This window comes from Xiphophorus couchianus, chromosome 10 (assembly GCF_001444195.1).
Source record: "Xiphophorus couchianus chromosome 10, X_couchianus-1.0, whole genome shotgun sequence".
In the NCBI taxonomy this organism is placed as follows: domain Eukaryota; kingdom Metazoa; phylum Chordata; class Actinopteri; order Cyprinodontiformes; family Poeciliidae; genus Xiphophorus; species Xiphophorus couchianus.
In genome coordinates, this window is record NC_040237.1 from 5,985,313 (window position 1) to 6,004,300 (window position 18,988).

Below are 18,988 nucleotides of genomic sequence, written 5' to 3' on the forward strand. Positions count from 1 at the left end.
TTTTATTAACACAGAAGCAGGTGATTAGTTCATGAAAATTAGGGTAGGAGGTGGCGCACCTTTAATTATCTTCCTGTGTGAAACACATACTGAGAACAAGATTAGTGAAACATTTCTAGTCAGGGTAAGTAACAGAAAATGTAGGGAAAAAAGCTTCATAAAACAGTATTCAACTATGAAATATTTTTACTTGTCGTGTGAATTAAATTTTATATCAGACACCAAAAAATATGGTCCTATGTTTTCTAAATGCTCCATATTTCTGTTGTTTCAGGTGGGAAAATAGTTGACGAAAAAAGACATATTTTTGAGATAAAAAAAAAACATATATAAATATACGTATATGACCCACAGTCTTGTCATTAAAAAGCCATTGGCAAAAAAGACAGTGCCAAGTAGTATTACTCACAAGACCATCTATTCTGGAGAGAAATCAACCTTAAGTGAAGATATAAATCAATAGATTCTCAGTTAATTATGAAGTTGTTACCTAGTAAACATTTTATAGTTATGATTCTATGGCTGATCACCATGGAATCACTTCAATGAAAAATATTATGGGGAATAATTAACATATAATAATTTATTATACCTCCATAGATTTATGTGCGGTATTTAACCAATAAAATGCCGGTTCTATATTCTGATGTACTTCCTGTCTTTTTTTTTTTGTCCCTCTGTTAATTTAACTCTTTATCATTGCTTCTCCTTTCCGCTCGGCCGCTCACTCCTCTCTCTACCTGTTGTAGTCTGGTTACCTGTCTCAGGTTGCGGGTGACTTTCACGTCGTGCCAGGCGTTGTCGTTGAACTTGCCGTTGACGGGCTCCACCAGGGCTTCGAAGGCCCCAGAGCCGAGATTAATGACAAGGGACACGGCACCATTCTTTAGTGCCAGGTTCACGTAGTCGGCTGACTTGCCCGTGTGCAGCATCAGGCCGTTGCGCTGCAGCGTCTTGAAGGACAGTGTGATTTCGTCGCTGCTGGACTGGATGGGGTTGGGCGACAAGTCGTAGCAGAAGTACTCAGAGCCCTTAAAGGTGGCAACATACTCCTCACGAGCTATAAAGAGAGGCAAGTGGGGGGAAAAAAGAACAAATGCGTTTGTAAATGTTACAGGGCTGTTGAACATTATTCTAATGATTAGCACATTATCTCAGCTATAATGCCTCTTCCCACACTGCTCTTCATAAACCGCTCAGGGAAAGAAAATGGTGGGTGTTCATCAGAGCCAGTCGAGTAAAACAAATCTCAGCTGGCTGGTTAAATTTGATTCCAATGCTCAGTACAAAAACATATTCCTTAAGATGCTGGAAATGTTGTTATTGTCAAGCAAAGCCTCACTGATGCCAGCAGTTGGAAGAAACACTTCCTTCAGTACCTCTAATCGCACCATGGAGTGGTGGGTAAACAAGCTTTGATCAGTCATGTGGGTTAGAGATTAAACAGTGTGGATATGAGAGAGACAGTCGTGAGAGTAAAGCGTTCCAAACTCGTTATGAAACCTGCCACGCTCTCTTTTGAGAGAACAGCTGTGCTGGCAGTCGAAAGTGATGTGGTCTTGTTTGACAACAAGGCTCATTTCTCGACGTTCGGAAAAAGACACAATTTTTTGGTGTAACTTTGTGCGGCAGCAGTCGAGGTTTGGAGGAATTTGATAAGGGTGGGAAAAACTGCCAATGGAAATGGAGAAGAGCAGCCTGTAAGCTTCATGGCAGCCAAAGCCAATTATGGTCCCTTGCAAATATATTCATAGCCCTTGAACTTTTTCACATTTCGTCACACAACCCAAATTGTGATGCATACTGCTTCGATTTTATGTGGTACACCAACACAAGGCAGTGCATGATTATTAAGTAAAGTGGAAATGATACATGGTTGTCCATTTTTCTTCCAAATAAAAATCTGAAAGGTGTGATATTACTAATTAAAACCCAATACAACCAACTAACTTCAAATTAGTGAAAAAAGAAGGCCCTCAGGTCACAAATTTAACAAAAACTGTCTAATTTCAGTAATGTTGTTTAACATGTAATGTACAAACTTTATTTCAATTACCCAGATCAATAAGTCATTGAGAAATGTATTCTAATTAGTATTCTTTACATTAAAACAGTCTAAACAAATCATGTTGAGGTTAAAGACCTTCCTGCTCAAATTTAATGCTTAAACACAATATACAAAGAAAGTTACAAAAAATATCTCTAGAAAATGTTCTTGATGAGCTTTCTGGCATTTAGCAATTGGAATAATGTTGGTATTTCTAACCGACCTAAAACAAGAAAAGTGTAGTAAGTGAGAAAAAAAAGGTTTTTCTTTTTATTAAGCTTATGAAAATATCTGGTTTAATTTGTTAGTAATGTTTTCCAAATTTAGGCTTTTAATCAAATGCTAAATTGCACTTAATTACAAAACGGCTACAGTTTGAATATCAAGCACTTATCAAACCTTGAAAACGCCTAGTTGAAATTCAAGCATTTTCAAGGATTTTAAGCACTAGTACGAACCCTGAACATGCAAAGCACCCAGAATACATCTTTACTAAAATAAAACACAGTGGTGGAGGCATCAAAGTGTGGTTGAAGTTAATGAGAAGGTGGATGAAGCTAAAATTTTAATGTCTAATAGTGCTTATTTGAGCTGATTTTACAGTATTAATTCAGAGGGGCTGAATGCAAACATACATTCTCCACTTTTTAGAGTTTATTTATGCAACATTTTGAAACCCACGTATCATTTTCTATCCCCTCCTTTGTGTAAGTCTGTCGCATAAAATCACGACAATGTAGACTGAAAATGTTGGTTCAAACATGACACAGTGTGAAAAAAGTTTAAGGAGTATGAATCCTTTTGCAAGCTGCTGTGAAATTCAGAGAACCAGGCATTCGGCCAATGGAAACTTACCTTGAAAACCCTCTGTGACCTCCAAGGACATTAAACCAAGGTTTCACAATCCATCATACTTAAGCTCACATTTACTTATCTACTCTTACACCTACTCACACATCAATGCAAAGCAAGCAGAGAAAAAAAAACAAAAACATGCAAGCGAGAACAAGAAAACAAAAACGATCGCATAAACAAGTAAGAGATGACATTATCTCTCCTCCACCAAAGCATCACCCTTCCTCTGCATCCCAATATCTCTCACACCTCCCTCCTGGCGTCATGCCACCATTCCTCTCCACACATCTTGTTGGTCTCTTTTTTTTTTCCTTTTCTTTTCCGCTCTCTTCTTCGGGCACAACCACCATCTTGTAGTTCGCCATAACGAGGAGAAGAGAGGAGGAGTTTAACGCAGACCAGGTGAAGCCGCAGAAAGACAGACACTTGGCAAGGGAACCTCCAAAGAGTCCAGGGGTAGAAAGGATCACCACATAATGAATAGACTGAAGTGTAATAGGTTATTAAGGTGGCGAGAGGAAGGGAGAGGAGCGCTAGAATGGAATTGCACTCGAGTGAATGTAATGCAAAGAGAATAATGAGGAGGAAAAAGTGAGAATATATCACAATTTAAGGGCCAAATTGTGGCAAATTGTCTTTCTGTGGTCCTGCTGCATGAAAAAACAACAACAACCCAGAGTGTGAATGCCAATATACGAGTGAGAAACAACACGTTGTTTGCCAGCATGTGTGAGAGTTCCTCTGGTGTGTGACTCCTTCCCTCCCAGCATGTTAATTAAGACTGTGTGTGTGCGCCTGCAGAAAGAAAACACTGTGTGCAGCTCTGCATTTAGGCATGTGAAAGTGTGCACGGGAAACTACATATTATTTTATATGTGCATTAAATATGTGTGGGTGTGGGTGGGTGCTGGTTTCTGTAAATATTGGTGTATAGTTGTCAGAAAAGCTATTACCAACTCAAGGCCTCGGGCTAGTCTTTACTGAAAGAGCGAGGGAAAGGGAGAGAGAGAGGGGCACACACAAAAAACACACACTCAGACTGAAACAACTAGCAACAGTGTTAACACAATCACACAAAAAACACAACCTCAGACAAATGTAGATGAGGTGCCAACAAAGAAAGAAGGGAAAAGGGGATGGCGGTGTGTTTACAATGAGAACACACGCAGGTGTCCAGCAGCATTCAGCGGTAATTTACAGAGGTGCCATTAGGTTTCAGAGCGCTGCTCCGCTATTCTGTTGTTAATTTACAGACACGTCATTAGAGCAGACAGGAGAACATAAAGCATCTCCGCATCGATTTGGACGTCCCGGCCCGCGAACGCTCGCTCTGTTACATCACGCGTGCAAATCAGAAGGGAAATGCATACGTGGGGTTACGCGAACGCGACGGAGACCATGTGTTGAGTATGCATCTGAAACAGCCTCCTCCTCTTCATCTCCCTCAAGTGGGCAGGTTGGAGTGGATCTGTTGTAGCTCAGATTAATGGAGTGAGTCAGTATTAGCTCAGAGTAAACACTGAAGCAGACACCGACATACACACCACATGTCACACTTCATCCTGTGGAAAGCACTGTCGATCAACGCCAGGGAGTCGGAGGATGTAGGAGTACAGTGGCCCTGACACGGAGACGCTCAACAATTACCTGAAATTAGCAATAAACTAAGGAGAAGAAAAACACAATTTCTAAAATCTAGTGATCTGCAAAAGTATTTATTTTTCTTAAACTTTGTCCCCCAAACTTCAATGAATCATATTTGTGATCGTTTTTGTTAAAGGAGTGCATAATTCTGAAAAAGACTTGAGACTGCGGCTGAAGTCTAATAGATAAAACATCTAGTAAGTCTGGAAAATGGTGAAACTAAACCATTTTTGGTTTAATATCACTAATACTCAGGCTTCATTACTATGTGGCCAACAAAGACATCACTTAAATATAACCTGTCTGACAAGCAAAACCATTTAGATCAGAGAATATTAGGGCTACATGATATTAGAAAATCTTGCTACATGAGAATATTTGTAAATTTGCAATGACTATTTTAATCTTCATCTTTCTTCTCTTTCTCATGAGGGCATCTTAAACTCTGTCCTTTAGCATTTGTCTCCAGTGGGACCAAATATGAAAATGTTAAAGAGGTATGAATATCTGTGTGAGGCACTGTGTGCCTGTTTCAAGTAACGTACTATCATGAGCTATAAAAGTTTGTTGAATTTAATTGAGGTAAAAGTGGTCTGAGGTCTGTCTGGCTTTTATTTGTCTGGCCTTGCCTCTCAGAAACCATCTCAACAATACAGTCTGATTAGATTCAGTTGAACAAACAACAGAACAGACAGAGTCCAACCCTCAAACTGGATTCCTGTCTCCAGGAGATTTAGCTGGTTAATTTTAAAGATGAAGTGAAAAAAACAGCCAATTTTTTTTTTTTTTTAAATGTCAAACATTATTTTGCTTAAGCTGTTATAGAATAACCATACAAACAAATAAATCAGTTCTTAGTATGTTTTTTGGTTTAGTTTTAGTGAAAATCTTTCAAAATGATGTTCAAAAAATAAAAACCTCTGCTACAAAATGAGAAATGAATTTTCTTTGTTTCTTAAAACCCAAAGCTCAAGGAGAACAACTCTGTGATGCCAAGGAATCAGAGATCAGCTACTACTTCAGCTGTTTTCAGATCATGTCCTTCCTGTTCTGCCTCTTCTTTACTTTCTGTAGTCTTTCTCTCCTGCTTCACAGTTTCTTTGTCTCCTTTGGTCACTCTAATGCCTGATTGTGTTCTGTTTCGTGATTGATCGTTTCTGTTCAGTCACTTATTCCATTACATTCCCTCTGTCTCTGCTATCTGCTTTTCTCAATCAGCTGCTCTCACTCTGGTTGATTAGTCTCCACCTGTGTAATGTTTCACTGATCACCTCTCCTCAGTATATATCCCTCTTTGGGTGAGTCTGTCTCTTCTGGTTCTTGTTTTGGATTTGGATTTATCCTGCTCTTCATTATTTTTTCATGTGTTAGATTTTGGTTCCTAGATTTTTGGACTCTGGTTTCAGTTTTCATTAGCCCCCCTTTGCCTCATTAACCTTTTTAGAGCTAAGTCTAAAATCTCCACCTTGATACTTTTGCTTATTTTAATTGTACACAGTTCTTTAAATGTCCTGTGAGTAAATATATATTCCTATTTATCTATAACAACTGGAACATTCAATATCTAGCAAGTTATTTTCACAATTTACCATCTATTAAGAGTTCCCCTCAGATTAATTTCACTTCCTGCTACGGTGGGGGTGAAATTACCATAATGACCCCGATGTTGACTGGAAAGTGCAACGTCTCCTCTTTCAGAAATTTTTCCAATAGTGCAAAGTGTGGTGGAATTACGGTACTGCAAATTTGGCTGGGTTGTCACAGATATGTTCAGTCTGGAGGGTTAAACTTCTTTATTTTTGCATCCTTATGTGCCTCTTATCGACCAACATTTTGGTCCTACAGAACCTAAATAATGTGCTTGTACTGTACAACTATCTTTCACATTTTGCAGTTAAAACCTACACAAGATGTAATCTAACTTTACATATTTTGCTTTTTAATGTGCATTTCTGCCCTCTCCAGATATTTATTCACATCTGCACTGACGTCATACATAGGCTATCATAGGCAGTACTGTGAATGTATAATTTCATTTTTACAGAAAATGCCAGCAGGCAACTGTATGTGTGAAGATACAGCTAAAATGTCCACTCAGGTTCTCCACTTACTTGAGATTGATCATACCTCCTGTTTTGAGTCCATGCATAGCCAGGAATTTAAATGGGCCCAGACTTTGCGTTGCAAAATTTTCACTATAGAAATACGTAATGCATAAATAACAGGCAACTCATGTCTATGCTTTAGTGTGATTTTGTATTCAGAATAATCTTTTTGCCGGTCACAAGAATCTCCTTTGAGTCAAACAGTTGTAAATATTTAATTACTCCTTATCCAACTGCTAACAATAGTTGCCACCTTAAATGTTTTGCCACTCAGCAAAGCATGAAGGACTGAATAACCTAAAAATTCAGTAATTAGAAATTAAAATATGCTATTTTTCATCTGGAACTGCTCTGTTTTGGGACTAATGTATCCGAAACACTAAAACATTTTACTATTTTCAATATTCTTTAGTATATGTGGTGTCACTTAAGGAAGAAGACATAAGGTTAATTATTTTGATTTTTCAAATTAAGTCAGAGGAAGCCCATGTAGGAATCTATGTGAAAGAAAACTGTACTTACAATGACCTACGCAAAAAAGAGTGAGACTTTCAGCATATAACAGGAAGGCTGAACAGAATAAAACTGGAACTGAAGTATAGATCTAATGACCTTGCAGTCATAAACTATAAGAGGTGAGGATGAAAGAAGGAAGAAGGAAAAAAAATGTGAATCTAAGAAATGAATCTGAAAATATACGTGAATAGTGTTCAAAAGAAGTAAGATCTTGCAATCAAAGCTAGAGGAGGAGCGGGAATAAGCAGAAATTTAAAGATGATTGGCGTTGGACCTTGAAAGCGGCTGCTCTTATGAATAAGGCAATCTGTGGGGAGGCGGGGAGAGATGGAAAAGCTGATAGGATCTCTGCTGCTCCGAGGGACCAGCTGCAACTGTACCTCCCCTCAAATAATCAAACACGCATCACACGGATTTTCCTGTATGCTGGTGCACATATGGTGTGTGTGTCGTGTCATTTATGGCTTTGTCTCATCTCATGGGTCTCCTCCTCAATGTTTCACAGAGTAATTTGGTTTCTCCATAGCAACCCTATGTTACAGGGGGCTCCAGCAAAAAAAAGAAATACAAGTGTGCATGTGTCTTTCAGAGAAAGAGAGACAGGAAGAAAGATGGTGAAGGAGGAGAAGAGAGAGAAAGAGTGATTGAGTGAACAGTACATTATCATGGACAGCTGTACTGAATCAAAATGGCGGATGGAGGCTAGGAGCACATCAGGGGAGCCTTCATTATACAGCACCTGATAGAGGGAGCAGGGTGGAAAGAAGCCGGGGAGAGAAAAGAGAGAAATGCACAGGGGGGATTTGAAAGGAGAAACGGGGAATTGAGGCACTCATTGAGATGGGAGAAATGGAGGGATAGCAAGACGGCTCGAGGTATGGGAGTGGCAGATCGAGGGGCTGGGCCGGCTGGCCGGAGAGAATGAAACAGAGAAAAATGCTGGTGTATCTAAATCCTGGTGTTGCAAGCCTCAATCATGGCAGCCCTGTCATTCTGGAGATAGCACACTGCAATTCCCCTGCACCTCGTTTTTAGCCCACCATGCAGTTCTGCTATCAGCTCCACTCAGACACACACACACACACACACACACACACACACACACACACACACACACACACACACATTTATATTGCAAACATCCTGCATGAAGGCATTCCTTCTTAATAACCGACAGGTGGATTAACTAAAAACTCATATACAGTGTATAGATGTAGATGTCCAGAGTTGGAAATGTATGTAAATGTATTTCAGTGCATATAACGTTCCGATAGTAGTGCCTTCACATCTGAAAATTCAGTCAGTAAAAGGCGAGCTCACTAAACGACTGCTGTTTCCATCTCTGCTCTGTGATATACCACGTCTGGCTTAGAAACCGATTGGGTTATCACATCACAGCCAGGGGAGCAATACTGTAGAGGAGGATATTACTGTCAGGACGCAGTGACGGATCGGCTGCCTCAAACACGGGATCTCTTTTTCTCCTTTTTTTTTTGTTGTTAAAATGAAGACGTTGGCTCCTAGTTTGAGAAGCCACACGGGTTGCAGAACGTAAGATGAGGAATAACAAATCAGTGCAAAACAACTGATATGATTGGAAAAAATAGAGATAAACTGGCCATTTTTAACTTGACCAGCTTTTCTATTCGTTAAGTGCATCAAAACTATTTGTACAGTGAGAACATTTTAGGTTAAATAAAAAATCTGGTACAGGTCAGGGGACCATCCTTTGATTTATTAATTGGATTCATTTTTTAATTTCTTCAATTTCTGTTGGATTCAAAAGTACATTTATCTTTTTTATGCATAACAGTCTTTGGGAAAAAGAAGTGGAAATTGATCCAAATTGAAATCTGAAGAAACAGTATTTCAAATTTGCATATGTCTTCTTGATTTAAGATATTTATTAAGCTTTAATGATATTTTTGCTGACATTTTCCAGCTTTAGATGATCCCTTTTAGCTTTACCTATATTTTACTCGACTCTTGTTATTTTACACCATAGGTTGTTTGATTTTAGTTTTTGTCTTTTTAGATTGAGACAGCAGACATCAAGGGTTCATTTAATTAGTCAACAATATTATTGGCATGCAGAGCGTAAATACATGGCATTAATAATGGACTGCCAGGTGTTGTACTGTGTTCATTGCTATACTTTATGCTGCAATTAAGTACATTAAACTAACATTGATGACAACAAAAACCTTTTGCATAACAGCAGATTTACAAGTTCTAAATGTGTTTTCGTCACACTTAAGAGTCATTCAAATACCTCTGACTTTCATTTTAGGTAAAGTAATGAGAAAAGCGCCTCCTGCCACTGTGCTAAATCTTTTCTTTTCGTGTGTCTTTTGCCCATATCTCTCTTTCCCTTCTGCCTCCATCTGTAGAGTTTGAATTTGGCCTTCTCTCTGGTACCCAGGGAAACCGGTTTGTTTCCATGACAATGTCTTCAGGCGGAACAGCGTATTTGTCTTAAGCTGGATAAGATCAGAGTCAGTTTCATTCCTTTTTAGACAAACGCACACAGAAATAAGCGCAGCGGTATCATGTTGCAAACGCACAGCGAGGATCACAGAGGGATGGCAAAGCATGCACAATGTGAAAAATTTACATTTACGCAGGTCGTTTGTATAGCAACAAGGACAAACCCGTGGAGATATACGCACAAAAGAAAATACTGACACTCTCTTCCAAATGCTTGTTAACAAATAATGAGGACATAAGGAAATATTTTCATAAAGGTAATATAATGGGCCCATAATTAGTATTGTGGCTATTTCAATTATCTAAATGCCAAACAAGCACTCTAAATCAATGTGTGTATGTTCTTGTTTTGGCAAGCGGCAAAGAAATGAACACGAAATGCCAGATGGGGTACTGGAGTGAATCGCCAATTGGGCCGCTACTTCCAGCACCCGCCCAGAAATGATGGAAATTGCTGGAGCAGGTAAGAGACAATTGGAGCACCCACTAGACTCCCTCTTTCATTCCAAAAAGACAAGTGTGTGTGTGTGCCGTGCTGTTTGAGGAATCTGCATCGCTGATGAAAACCGTCCGGGTTGATTCTGAGACTGTGTCGTGTTGTTGAGCCCAAGGAGAGATGCAGTTCTCCTGCTGAGAAACGCCGCAGTCTTATCTCCCTCCCTGTCTCCATGTACGTCTTCGACCTTCTCTTTCCACCTCTCTTCTCCCGCTTTCCGAAAGCGTTCGTATCTTTCCTCACCATCACTTTTCCACACTCCTCATGCCCTATCCTCCTTGCACACTCCCTCCCAGCCTCCGCTCTATCTTTCCCCCCTTCTCCATCCTCTAAAAACCATGGTGTCCGTTTGATGTCTTTATTTTTAGGCGATTACAAAGACTGTCGGTTTTGCTGTTCCTTATTAGTAGCAATGAACGCTAAAAGTGTTAATATGTACACGTCCTAACAGGATAATAATTGCATACAATTGCCGGGAAAAACGTCTACATTTATCAGTGGGATTACACATCTCTCCTGTTGAATCTAGTAGCTGTGTATTTCCTTGATAATGTGGGGGCAGAACTCTGTATGTGGCGCTATGACTTTCATTACAAGAGTTGCATGGGTGTTAAGCAATAATTAGCGTTCTACTGTAATGTGTGTTAGCAAAATTGAGAAGAGGCAGAATTAGTCCCATTAGACAGGGAGGAAAATCCAGGAAAATTGAGCATCTCGCAGTAAAAAAAAACTTTGCACCAATTGCTTCTCGAGTGTTGACGGCCAGAGGGGACAGTTTTTTTCACAGCTCAAGATGTAGCCATCAAAATCCAAATTCACGCCAGTCAGTGAGGCAGGAAGCCAATCAACAGACACTTGCCTCTTAACACCAAGCGTCTCTCTCTTTCTCCGTCTTGTGTTGGACACTGCTCATTTGCTCGTCTTGTGAGATTACGCAACCATTACAGACTAATGTGTCGAGTAAGGATTCTTCATTGACAATTATGCAGTCTATTCTGCAGATTTTCCTAGACAATTAAGAAGTTTTGTAAACTTAAAATATTTTTTTCTGATAATTATGTTTCTGGTAACATGTGATGTTATATATTTCAGCAAGAAACAATGGGGGCAAATATTCTATAGGTTCTCAAAATAATTATTGACTGCAAACTGACAGAGAGATCGATAAATCTACACTGAAGTATTAATTTCCCTTGGACCATTCTACATTTTGTCAAGCACAAACTTCATTGTATTCTATTAAAATGTTATTTTTGCACCTAAACAAACAGATCTGGCTGTCAGGGCGTTGAGAGAAGCAGCCAATCAGTCCAGTGTAACTCTGGAGGAGCTAAAGAGACCAAAAGCTAAGGTGGACATCACAAATATATATCTATTTTTAAACGTATCAAAGAATTTGCTTGTTTCCCTTTACGCAGAACAGAGTGTCAGAAAACGAACACACCAAGTCTACTTCTAAACACCATCCCTATGTTAAAACAGGGAGGTGACATCATTATGCTGTGGGAATGAATGCCTTTATCAGAAGCAGGAAAAAAAGTCAGTTTTCCTTTTGGAAGCAGCAAAAGACTGTAGGGCGACAATTCTAAACGTAAAAATCACCGATTAACACCATTCAATTTTTAGAAAGCTTATAGAGACATCTCCTAAGGACTTGTAGACGTCACTGCAGTGAAAGGTCATTACTATTTAACTGCATCATTGCAGTTAAATAGTATTCTTCCCTGTTGCATCAGGGAAGGATAATACAAATGCATCTCACACTTCTAAGATTTGTATTTACACAACTACATTTGTGGTTATAACCTAACAAAATTCAAAAAGGTGCAAAGTGCATACTTTTGCAAGGAAGTGTAAATTGGTATAATAATAATAATAATAATTATAATTATAATTATTATATATGTTTTCCATAAGGTTTCAGTGAAATTATTGTAGTTTTGATTATTTTACATGTCTGGTGAAAATAAAAAATGTGGGATACAAATAGCTAGGATACACTTTGCTGTTTTTTTGTTGTTTTTTTTTATTAAATTGTCTTTGGGATTAGTAGAGTAATTTTGAATTATTGGTGGCAATAATTTACTTCCATACATTTAAGGATTTTCTTTTCTTACATTTAATCTGCACTTGAATGCGAATTTATAAGGACTAAGACAACCATTCAGTTGGTGTCAATCTAGATTAAGCTGAACTGCATCCCACTTCAGTCCAATCACATGATATGTACTTTCAAACTGACTCGGTACCACCAGGATTAGAATTAAAAACAAAAAAATGAAGAAACAATAATACAGTAAATCTTCACATGATCTCATAGTTTCTCATTGTTGTATTTCGACTCCAGTTAAGTTTCATTTGCAGTCACAAATGTGAACTCATTCAAGGTAGATCATTCAATCTGTCTGATTTTTCCCTATTCAGTAAATGCACCAAATGAAGAACTTACAACATTTCCAGTTTACAACAGCCTGCTTTTTGATGCACTTTTTCCATTCAAATAAAGCTTATGGATGTCTGCTTTGATGTGCAAATGAGAATAATCTTGTCCTTATTACCTTTTCTGCTAGACTCAAAAGTACTACATCAATAAAACTCTGATCCCATTTTTATGAGTAATAGTCATTGGCTTAAATAGGACATGGCAGGTTGGACCTTAAAGAGAACGGAAATTGGTTTCCACCAGGGAAAGCCTGATCGGTGCATCTCTGAATATCAATTTTTGCAATACTGCATCTGCAATGGACTGCTTGTATGCAATATTGAGTATCTTGTCATTTTTCAAGCTCTGTTTGGAAGAAACATATTTAGCCAATGAAATGGACTCTCGATGCCCTTGATGTCCATATTTGATGTAAACTACAAAGTCTGAAATGCTAAATCTGGTGGAAAGTGACAGGAGCACAGAAATAATGAAAAAGTAAGAGAGTTGTGAGGGAAATTTGGGCCAAATTAAATCAATATTGCCATCGTAAAACTCAATAGTAACATTGCAACGTCAGGTCTTACTAATATGATCATAAATTTTGTCCCCAGGTTCTATGAAAGAAACAGAATGTTAATTTCATTAAGAGCCAATAGAATTACGGTTCTTTCGTAAAGCAACAGACTATAAAAGGAGTAAGTCAAAAGTGTGTTCAACTAATTAAAATAAGTTAAACTTGTTTCATACTCAGTGGCTGATTTATTATTAGGACTGTACATGCTGATGAGTAAGAGGTAGGAGACATGCTGTGCGTTGCTGGTACTAACTGGTTCTTCTCTTGGCATCTGCTACCACTCCCAACCCCACATATGGTGAAGTCAGCGTGCAGCTCGTCTGCTGCGGCTATCTGTGCTTTTTCTGTGTTTGTGGGATATTCATATGTCCAGGACAAAGCCATGGGTGGCGGAAAGGACAAAAAAAAAAAAAACTCAAGCAAATAATTCTAAGAGAAATCTAAAGTGTGTGACATTGAACATGTGCCCCGTTATGGAGTGGAGTGCATCCCCCATCTGTGCATTTCTGCCACAAAACAATGTGTTAAAAAGAGCCGTTTTGGTTGCCGACGCTTTATGAGTCACAAATTATGACTCACAATCCACCTCCCCAGAACACACACACACACACACGCACACAACCCGACACAGCCTCAATCCCTCTCCTGCCTTCATCCACTGACCATGAAGAATATGTGCAGGCAGCCTTACTCATGCATATTTACACCCAGCACACTCTAGCTCACACACTCAGCAGGCACTCTCTAAAGGTTATTGTGTGTGAGTGTTTGTCCGTTTGTCCGTCCGTTCACGTACTTTTAAAGGTCACCTCAAGAGAGGCTGACCACATGTCTAGGTTGTGCATAGATTCTTGGATTGATATTGAGAACATTTGGACAGGCTGCAAACAAACAGACATTATTAAGTTGACATTGTGCCGTAAAGCTCGAAACTCGCTGGCCAGTTTCTTAGGTACAACTGTTCAATTTCCTGATAGCACATCAGAATGAATTATTACATCAATGCATTTAGGCATCGAGACGTGATGGAGACAACTTGTTGGAGTTAAAAGCAAGCATCAGAAGGTGATTTTTAATGATTTTAAAAGTTGCATGGTTCTTCCATGTTTTTGCTGGCCAGAAAATTGGGATTTTTATGTGCGAATATGATTTGAAAAGAGAAAATACTGAGCAAATTGCAGTTGTGTAAACAATAATGTCATGTTCGTGTGTGTGGACAGAGGAAAATGTGAACGGATTCCACTTTAACTTAAGTGAGACCCAGGTTTGTAGGCAGATCAGAGTTTGATTACACATGTACACCTCCTCAAACGAACTGAACTTTCTAATGAAGTAGAGTCCAATTAAAATGGACTAAACATTTCTTCAAGGATGCACCTCATGTCTAACCTTGAAGCAGATGACCTACAGCAGCAGAAGACCACACCATGTGCCACTGCTGCCAGTTAAAAACAGGAAAGTGAGGCTACAATTCACACTGTCTCACCAACATTGGGCAAAAATATTAATTTCAATTGCAGGGTCAAAAACTCACATGAACAAAATATCCTGCCTGGTATTAACATTTCAATGTAATGGTAGTGTAATGGTTTGGGAGATATAGTCTCAAAACTGGACCCTTTAGTACAAACTAAGTCTTGTTTCTGACCCAGTTTATCTATCTTCTAATTCCTTCTTCCAACAGGATAACTCACCATGTCACAAAGCTCAAATAAAAGACTGGCATCATGGATGTGCATCAGAAGAATCTGCAACAACTGAAAGATATTAATATGGACTAAACTCTCAGAATAATCTTTCTGACACCAAATTGAATGTATGCCAAGAAGCTGATGTCCCTTGGAGAATGACTGGACCAGGAGGGCAGTTCTGAAGGTAAAATGGGAGACCAATCTGGTACTAACAAGTATTGATTTTGTTGACGAACATTGTTTTGTCCTAGTTTTGGTAAAGACCAAGGAAATGAAAATTAAAGCTGAAAAACATATACTGTGACAGAAGCCATTGATATTTTCCTGACTGAATCAATATTAGACTAATATGAAGGATATTAAATCTTATGAGATCTAAGGTTGACTGTGTGCAATTTTAGTATATATCTGTTCCATAAATATTTAACCTGGATGTACAAAAAATAATTTTCCCCAGTAATGAAAAATTCACTCCTTTAGTAGTCTGTATTTATGGTTAGATTATGGCAGCTCAGATTTGGTCAAATCTAAAATTTTAATCAAAAATAAATTATGATTGAAGCCATAACACACTTCAGTCAAGAGTCTGATAAAAACGAAATTAAAAAGTGCTTTTAAAATGAACATGGATTAGCAAGGTGTACCTAATAAAGTGACCGGTGAGTGTACAATAAACCAACTACTCAAAATCTGTAATCTCTCATTCTTCCAGCGTACTTCTTGGCCAAGCAAAGAGAAAAGAAAAAAAGGCTAAATCTGCTACTTGGCTTTAAGCACATTTTCCATCCAGATTATTGCTGCTCAATACTTTGAAAAAAAATCCATTTCCCCCTTCTTCCTTTGGCTGCTCAATACTTATGAAAATCCAATTTGGCTGCTTCTTTTCTGTCTTCCTTCCTTCCACAATTGGTTGCGTTTCACCCACTCAAAGTGATTAGTGATCTGTGGGTATCATTTCCAGAGAGAATGATAACTGTGTGTTGTAGAGGAGGGGAAAGGTCCCCGGATCCCCATCAGGACCGATGTCCCTTGGAGAATGACTGGACCAGGAGGGCAGGCGGGACCGTCGCTGCCGCTTTGCAGATACAGCCAGTTGCTCTACATCACAGAAGCGAGAAGACGACTCACTTTATCTCTCGCTCTTTCCCTCTCCCCCTCCCTCTATCATTCATTTCTTCAGGTCGTCTCTCAGAGGCGCTGTCTCTTTTTTTCTCAATTTCTAATGCCCACACACGCACACGCCAACACACGCACACACACGCTGTATATCTTTTCAAGACTGCACACCCCATCCACCCCCTCAAAGAAACTCATTTCAGCTTTGCGGTCTCCTCAAAAAGCCTCTTTACGCTGAACTAACCTAAGCTAGGCTCCGTCTGCACCATTTGACAGCCTTTACATCTCAGTATGCAGAACAAAAAAACACACTCACACAAAAACACATGCCTTTTTTTTCATGTGTACAGAAACTTCAAAGGTTGAAAAAAAAAAACAGCTATACTTTTAGCATATCAGCATCCAAACACACCACATAGTGAGGGGCACCGGCAAACAGATACACAGAATACATTGTGTAATAACGCTGCAAACATATGTTAATACCTGTCAGTACCTAAGCAGGTGATTTAAAATGCTGAGCATAAGCCAGATCAAGCAATTAAAATTTCTGTGCCACCTGGATGAATCACAGCAGACATTTTGAGGCAGAATCTGGAATTATGAGCTTATTTACACTGCCTTGTAAAAGTATTTGCACCCCTGGAACTTTCGGACCTTTCGTCAAATTACAACTACAAACATTAATGTATTTTGGGGTGAATTTATGTAAAAGTAGTGCATAATTTGTGAGTTTATCCTAAGAATAAATGCAGCTGTTTTGTGAGGTTTTTTAGAGAACAAACAGCATCAAGAAGACCAAGGAACACAGCAAAAAGGTTGAGGAGAAAGGGGTATAGAAGGACAAAACTGTGTTTAATCCATCATCTGAAGATGAAAACTTCAAACCTACAAAAAGAAATTACCATGCACCTAAAGTCACAGGCCAGACCAGAGGCGTGTTTATAATAGGTAACTCTGGAAGAGCTGCAGAGATCTACAGTTAATTTCAGATTTGTCCTGTTACAGATGAGTGCAAAGAAGAAAACCAAGAAGGCCAGAACTTTGAACGCATCATACCCACAGTGAAAAATGGATGTGGCAGCATCAGGCTATGGAGAGGCTTTTCTTTGTTGGGATGACAATAGGAAGATGGACGGAGCTAAATACAAAACGAGAAAACCTCTTGAGGCCAGAGATCTAAACATACAGTCAGACCTGCAATGTAATAGTTTTATACCCCAGCATATTAATGTGTTAGAATGGCCTAGCGGCTAGCCAAAGCTCATCTTTTTCTATTAAACAGCACATTGGGAAAAAACACAACCTCTCACTATGGGGCATAGCCATCACTATGTCTACTTTTGCCCAATCAGAGAGCACAATAGCCTGTCACGGTCAGACTTGTCTTCATGTGCACCAATCAGTGTATTCATCAGCGTCATGCAGAGCTGTATGATCGAGCGGCACCTACCTTCAGATTTTCAATAGCACAGTAGGTTGGAGCTTCTATTCATTTGCACTCATGCAGGCACACCCGCCCACAAACGCACACACACACACCCTTGCACTTACATGCCGCAACATCTTACCTTGTCAAAAATGTCACATTCCAATTCTATCTCAAATATACAAAATTTGTTGCTAAGAAGCTCCACATTTAGTGTGCAGTCAAGAGCCTGTCAACACATTCAGCAACGTCTTCACCATCCATAGCAACCCAGTAGCCAAACACATAAGTAAATCATGGGTGTACCTCTGGGTTTTCCTAAAATCAGAGGAGTTGGTGTTCCAAACATTGAGAAAGTGGGCAAGAACAAAGAGGGAAAGAACAAAAAAAGGGTGGCACTGTGAGTTCTGGTTATCAAGAAACATTTTTTTTCTTTTTTAAAAGCACTAGTTGCAGCTCTTGTTTTTAGGCTACTTTCAAAAACAATGGACTAGATAGAGGCTGCGGGGTATAACAGCATTGCTTTTTACAAACACTGCAGCAAACAGCTGTTCGGGATCACATGCGCTCGCCGGCGTATGAGCAGGAGCCCGTTTGAGCACCAGTGGTGGCATAAAAAGAGACATGCTGGAAGCTGATGCACGATGGAGAAGTGCAGCGAGAACTGCCATTGATTTATGTTGAGGCATGCTTGTATATGTGTATAAGCATTAAGCAAGCACACACACACACACACACACACACCCCTACAGACACCATATGGCTACAGTCAGTCTCCAACATACCGAGAAGGGAAACTGAAATGAAGAGGAAAAACCAATTCAAACCATCCGCCATCCATGGGTCAGTGGGTCACATGTCCTTTTGCTCCATTGCCATGACCTGGAGTTAATTCCAGCAAAGCAGCTAGAATATATATGTAGATATGTGTTTCCCCATATATATACATATATATAGTGAAAGTTGCTCTCAGGTCAAGAGGTTAAAGAAATCTCTATTTAAAGCTACCTCTTTTAATAACGGAATTATTCGGAATCTCATGAAGGACTGACCTGAGTTCTGTGCCTAGAGAAACAACTTCCATCCGCACCAGGTGTTGATGAGATGGAGGAGGGATACAAGGAGTTTTGAGTGTAGGGGTGTGAGGTGGAGAGGGAGGAGGAGGAGGAGGTTGGGGGTGATGGAAGAGCAGAGGACTACAGGAAGTGAGGTAAGAAGAGGCCATACCTTGGTCGCCAGCCATCAGGTTTGCCAGACCTTGAAGGAAGACAAGAGCACAGTCAGCACAGCAAAGGACCATGAAGTGTGTGAGTGCTTATGCATAGATGTGTTTTAATGGTGCAGGAGTTTATCAGTGGCATGCTGGAGGAGGCTACTTCTCTGCGTGTGTGCGCATATAAACATATATATATATATGAGTCATCTAAATTATAAGAATAAAACCATTCTGAACGCACTTACTTATCCTACGCACAAAACAAGTACGTACAAAGACGTTTGCACACAGCCATGAACTGGGTCGTACACGGCGCAGTATTTATCTGTCTATGTCTATGTAACCTTGAGGCGAGTGCCGCTTCAGATGATTGCAACAAGAGATGTA

General features: G+C 39.4%; 1 protein-coding gene across 16 annotated transcripts in view; it reads right to left on the bottom strand.

Annotated features, from left to right (window-relative positions):
* The window catches only part of nrxn1a (neurexin 1a), an 83,306-nt gene that overhangs the window by 55,060 nt on the left and 9,258 nt on the right, over positions 1 to 18,988 (bottom strand). For 7 of the 16 annotated variants that reach the window (XM_028029214.1, XM_028029212.1, XM_028029211.1 and 4 more), the window contains 3 exons: positions 18,613 to 18,642; positions 17,692 to 17,703; positions 759 to 1,060 (listed from right to left, as the gene is read on the bottom strand). In XM_028029214.1, coding sequence (XP_027885015.1) covers positions 759 to 1,060; positions 17,692 to 17,703; positions 18,613 to 18,642 — 344 coding nt within the window. The remainder of the gene's footprint in view (positions 1 to 758; positions 1,061 to 17,691; positions 17,704 to 18,612; positions 18,643 to 18,988) is intronic. The other 9 variants (XM_028029215.1, XM_028029213.1, XM_028029207.1 and 6 more) reach the window with 2 other exon arrangements.